Source organism: Corvus moneduloides, chromosome 11 (genome assembly GCF_009650955.1).
Source record: "Corvus moneduloides isolate bCorMon1 chromosome 11, bCorMon1.pri, whole genome shotgun sequence".
NCBI lineage: Eukaryota > Metazoa > Chordata > Aves > Passeriformes > Corvidae > Corvus > Corvus moneduloides.
The window spans coordinates 15,204,769-15,210,621 of NC_045486.1; the positions used below are offsets into that span (position 1 = coordinate 15,204,769).

The 5,853-nt window shown below is 55.8% G+C and overlaps 1 protein-coding gene across 1 annotated transcript; it reads right to left on the reverse strand.

Annotated features, from left to right (window-relative positions):
• Nucleotides 1-1,328: 1,328 nt before the first annotated feature.
• GPX1 (glutathione peroxidase 1) lies at nt 1,329-2,321 on the reverse strand. Its single transcript, XM_032121094.1, has 2 exons — nt 2,036-2,321; nt 1,329-1,923 (listed from the first exon to the last, which is right to left on the reverse strand). Exons 1-2 carry the CDS (start codon nt 2,279-2,281, stop codon nt 1,573-1,575), a joined length of 597 nt encoding a protein of 198 aa, XP_031976985.1. The 5' UTR covers nt 2,282-2,321; the 3' UTR covers nt 1,329-1,572.
• Between the last annotated feature and the right edge of the window lie 3,532 nt (nt 2,322-5,853).

Below are 5,853 nucleotides of genomic sequence, written 5' to 3' on the forward strand. Positions count from 1 at the left end.
GCAACTGTGAATTTGTGAAGTGAAAAGCTTTAAGCAAGAAAAAAAAAAAGCACCAAACCCTCAAATCCTGAGTGTTTTTATTGTGAAAACAGTGCACTAATGCTTGAAAGCATTATGCCTTCCCTTGGAGAGCCCAAGTTTCTAGTCTGGATTAGGACTCCTCAGTCCTAACCACATTTATAGGTTAGTCCACACCAAGTTTATACTCAGTGCTACAAGATCTTGTGAGGAGTGGCTTGTAATGAAAATGTGCTCACGGAGCCATTTAAGGAGTGAAAATTTTCCTGTAGAAGGAGCTGAGCTACTGGGCAGAAGGATTGCAGGTGAAATTTGGCACAGGCTCATGATTTCCCACGGGAAACCAATCCTAATTCTAGCCACTTAGCAGTAGTCTGTAAAACCAGGATTGCTGAGCAGGGACAATATGTCAGAATTATTATTGAATCATAGAATCATTAAGATTGGGAAAGACCTCTAAGATCATCGGGTCCAATTGTAGCAACCTCTCATGAAGTAATTCTCAGCTCCATGGTTGGGAGGAGTCAAAGAACTGTCAGGGAAGAAGTGAAAAGAAAAAGGAAATATTTCCCGGCACACGTGCACTTGGGAGTGTCATATACAATTCCTGTGCCCAAAGGGCAACAAGGACACTCTGAGGCACAGCTTCTGTGGGCCAAGTGGTTGCATGGGGTGGTATTGCACTGGGAACATGGATGAACTGGTTTGTCACATGATTCCCTGCATCGTGAGGTGCTGGGGATGCACAAAGGTGCTTCAGGTCTCATGGAGGACTGGGCAAGCATGTGAGGATCTGTGTTGGGCCACCACTGATGCAAAATGGGGTAGAGCCAGTGAGGAGGCAGTGCCTCTGGGAAAAGGGGAGGGACAGTGGGTGCTGCTCCTGGTCTAGGTCCCCCCAGGCTGCAGGATCGCTCATCTCCCTGCCCCAGCAGTTATCAGCCTGTTGTGGCCTGTTACTGGTAGCCACGCTGGGAATTCATCAGCCAGTGTAAAACCATCCCCTGGCCATGTGCCAGCATGTTCCCTCTGCAGGGAAGCCTTAAGGGAGGTCCAGTGAGCAGTGGGGCAAGGTCTGTCTGTTCCCTGGTGCCCTCCCCCTCTGTCAGGCTTGTTACACGTGGGGCAGGACACGGTACTGATTCACAGCCTGCAGAGCCCATGCCCCTGGTTTAGTTCAGCCTGACTGCTCAGCCGTGCTCAAGTGCTCCAAGTCTGCCCCTGTGAGCACCCACATGGGCTGACAAACAGGTAACACACCCACCATGTTTTACCCAACTCACCCAGATTTACCACGCCACAGCCTTAAAGAAAGTACACATTTTTTTATTCAGAGAATCACAGTAAACTACTGAGACTCACAGCTGCTTGCCCCAGCATAGCTTCCCAAACATTCCCATGCAACTTTTGAAAACATCAAGCACACTTCAAGGATTTGGAAGATGCACCATCATAAGCAAAACCTGCATGAGACATTGGGATTTCTGCCAGAGCAGCAGCTCCCTGCGATAAAAACAGGCAGGTACACAGCAAGGGGAAAGGGCAGAGAACTTTCTAGGGAACCTTCTGCAGAAGCAACTCAATGTCGTCCTGGATCTTGATGGTTTCGAAACGCCGGCTGTAGCGTTTGAAGGGCACGCCGTCGGGGCCAATGAGGAACTTCTCGAAGTTCCAGGCGATGTCGTTGCGGCAGACCGGGGACCAGATGATGTACTGCGGGTTGGTCATCAGCGAGGAGGGATCGTCGTGCGGGAAGGGCAGCGCCTCTTTCAGGAAGGTGAAGAGGGGGTGCGCGTTCTTCCCGTTCACCTCACACTTCTCGAACATGATGAAATTGGGCTTGTACCCGTTGCCAGGACGAACAAACTCGAGCATGGGAAGGATCTCATCGTTGGTGGCATTTTCCTAAGGAAACAAAAGCAAACCCGCCCCGAGCGCGGCCGGTGAGACACCGGCCGGGGTGGGCGGCTCCTCCCCGCTCCCCAGCCCCGCTCCCAGGGCCCGCCGCCCGCCCTACCTGGTGACCGAACTGGTTGCAGGGGAAGCCGAGGACCTGGAGCCCGCGGGGGCCGTAGCGCTGCTGCAGCTCGTAGAGCTGCAGGAAGTCGCGCGTGGTCGTGCCTCAGAGCGACGCCACATTGACCACCAGCAGCACCTTGCCCCGCAGCGAGCCCAGCGACAGCGGCTCCGCCGCGCCCAGCGGCCGCGCCGCCAGCCCCGCCAGCCCCGCCACACGCCCGCCCGCCGCCGCCGCCGCCGCCATGGTGCGCACTGCCGGGAGCGCGGCCCCACTCCCGCCGCCGCCGCGCCCCGCCCGCCCCGCCCCGCCCCGCCGGGAGCCGCCCCCGACCCCGCCCCGCCCCGCCGGGAGCCGCCCCCGACCCCGCCCCGCCCCGCCGGGAGCCGCCACCGCCCCGCCCCACCGCCCCCCGCTGCCGAGCGCTGCCCCGCGTTTGGCGGGGCGCGGAGAGTCGGCCCGGGCCGGCTCTGAAGGGCTCGGGGGGCTTTGATCAGTGAAATGCGCAGAGCGGGGTGGTTTAAAAATCCCTGGCTAACAGGGAAGTATCGCGGATCCTCAGAAACACTGTGGAAAAGCAGTAAAACACAGAGTGGTCCCAGGAGTTCCAGCCTTCGTAGTGACACGGCCACCCGCGTCCAGGGGTGGCACAGTGTGGCACCAAGGCTGCAGCATCCTCCGAGGACACCACTGCCGCCGAGCATGGCTTTGGGGAGAGAAACGCCTTCAGTTTGTGCATCAGGAAGAGGAACGGGAATGGCGCAAGAAAGAGGGGCAACAAATTCCCTTCTTCAGACTCCAATAGTTAATTTTCCCACCTCTTTGAGGCTGGTGAAGTCTACACACAGGGTTACAGCTTGGTATATCCTCACTAGATAAAGAGAAGGAGGCTCCTTCTTCAACTTCAGGGGTTGCTTTTCCCCATCCTTGACTTTTCCATTTCTTCCCTAACTGCATCAGTCTGTTTTCAGGAGTGTTACATCATGCAGTATTGACTGCTCTTTTCCCTACAGATTCAAGGCAGCCCTAAGTGAACTGGGCTGTTTCTTGTACTCACACCAAGTGGCCCAGCTCTCCCTCCACCGGTCTTTGTGAACCTCTACCCTCCCCCAGAGCGCCCTGTGAAGAGGCAGGTCGGGGTCAGGCCTTGTGGCCATGTCCATGGGTTGGACCAGGAGGAACTGTGCAGCAGCACAGCCCGGCAAGAACAAAGAGCCAGGGCCTCAGTTCCAGTGCAGCTCCCAAGGGTAAGCAGGGAGCCCCTGCTGAGGCTCCTGCCAGCATCTGCGCCAAGTGAGCTCCATTCACAACAGCCCAAGGTCAGACAGCTGCTTATCAGCCCTGGCCCCCAGCCAAGGCAGCCTGGGCCCCCGCGCGGGGGGATGCGCTCAGACCCCCCCTTGCTGTCTGCTCTCTTTCATGCTTGGGAGCAGGGACTTGTCACGAAATGCCAGCTGTCACTAAGAGGCACCACATAATGCTGCCTCTCTGCTCTGGGTGCTCAGGTGACTGCAGGATCTCTGGGGGGGTTGCTTTGGGCCACTCTTGGCACCTGCCCCCATGACCGGGAACTGGAATAGTTCCAGTTCCTGGCCGTGGCAAGTTTTGGGGACTTTCCTGATTATCTCGCATCTTTGGGGACTTGCAGTGTGTTGCAGCAGTGATGGCAGGAGCCATGACAAGTGTCCTGAGAGAGATCAGAGCTGGAAAGCGGCTGATGTCATGAGGCACATGATCCATGTTTGCTCTTGAATTAATCGACGGTTACAGTCGACACAGACTCCTCCTCACCCACCCCCGGGAACCGCGAGCCACAGATCCTGAAGAAGAGGAATTTCCCTTCAGGGTGACCTCTAGGGCGGGGCCACATCTCTACTGCCACTTTCGACCTCAGACTGGCACCTTCAGTCCTCTGTCTGGTCCCAGGGAATTACTCTGAGTAGGGGAGTTTACTTCTGGGGCCCAGCTCTTTCCAGAGAAGCACAGGTTAGGGCTTTCCCTTCCTTGATGAGCGAGTTTTAAGGCATGGAATGAACTTCCTTGTTAGCTCAGAGCTATGGCCTGTGCCTGGACACATCCTGTGCAGCCTGCACTGAATCCAGAGGAGTGCCAGAAGCTCCAGGAGGACTAGATGGGTTCAGGGGACCCCTTCTGAGGTGTGTGACAAGTGACAGTTGCCTTACAAGGTCAAAAAATTGCTGTTTAACAGCAGCAGCGGAGAGTAATCACAAAGGCCACAAACCCACACCTTCTGGCCTCTTGCTTACATCATGTCCCCACTCCTGGTACTGAACTCCCTCCCCTGCCCTGGGGGCTGGCACTTGGCTCCTAACTTTTCCCCTGCCTCTTCCACAGCTCCTTGCCTGCCTGGATCACTCTCCATTAGTGCTGAGCTTTCATTTTCCAGGTCAGGTCTGGCCATCTGTGTCCTCAACTCAGTTTCATCCAGAGCAAATGTAGCTTCCAGAGGTGACAGATGTGGCAGGAACCCAGAGAGAGCCAGGCTGACAGCCCTTGAAGGCAGGAAAGCTGAGGACTGATAACTGAGTTGATGGTGTAGGTCAGCAAAAGCTCAGAGTCACTAAATGGGATAACAGTCACTGCTGGGTTGAGGAACAGCAGCAGATACACAGCCACAGGCTTTGAGGAACAGCCAACCTGACTCCAAACCCCTGTACAAGAGCTGTTCTGTAACTGTGGCCATAGCAAACTGCAACTACACATCCCTGCAAGACTGAAAACCCCCAGATTTGCTCAACTGCAACGCCCCCCCAAAGAAGGGAACCGCAAATGAGCAACTAAACTTGTCAACAGGCCAGGAAATGAAATGCTCCCAGGCAGCCCCACAGCTGCAGCTGAGAACTTCCTGCTCCGCTCAACCCAGTCACCCTGCAGGGGGAGGCCAAGCACCCAGGAGAGGAAGGAGGGAAGGTGGGCGGGTGACAGCACTGGGCTTGTCAGACATTTCACTCTGGATGTCTGTGGCTGAAGAGGAAGGACAAGGACCAGACCAGGGCACTCCTATGACTGGGTCTGTTTCTCCTTTGCTGCAGGAAAAGCAATCAGGAATTGTCCAAAAAAAGAAAAAGTGACAGGGGTGTTTTGTAGACCATTATGGGATGCAGCCAGGTGCTCAGACATGGATTGTCATCAGCAACTGGACTCCCTCCTGCCCAGCCCAGCCCAGAGGCCCTCAGCTCGGCAGCAGCTGCTGTGAATACCAGCATGAGCATGGCGATGCCCACTGCTGTTCCTGGCCTTTCCTCCCCAGGAGCAGCACGATCTGCTCTCCAGCATGGGTGCAGCACAGGGGCTCACACCTCGAGCCCAGCCCGTGCTGCAGGGCTTGAAGGCATCCCTCATGGAATGCCATGGCAAACACCCTGCCCCATGCAACCTCTGCCGCTGCTCCAGCGCAGCCCGGCTGCTGCAAACCGTCACGTGCTCCCTCAGCAACACTGCATCTGCTCCTCCCTTCCTCCTACACAGCCTCCTCCTGCTCCTCTAGTCCCATGTTCAGGACTGACAAATCCAACTCAACTCATGCACCCTCATCTCGTCTGAGTATCAAAAGCTCCTGGGAAGCTTTGCCGCTCCCTGCAGGGGCCAGGTGGGATACTGCACCTCTGCTCTGCTGCAGTGTTTGAAAATCACCACGAGCAGCAGACAGGTATCCCTTGCTGGGAAATTAAAATAAGTATTAAAGCACTTGCAACTGCTCAGTGAATTCTCTCTCAGCTTTATCAAAAATGGTGTTTCTGATTCAGGCTGTCAGACGCTGGGACAAAAACCCAGAGTGAGGAATACAGACACCAGGA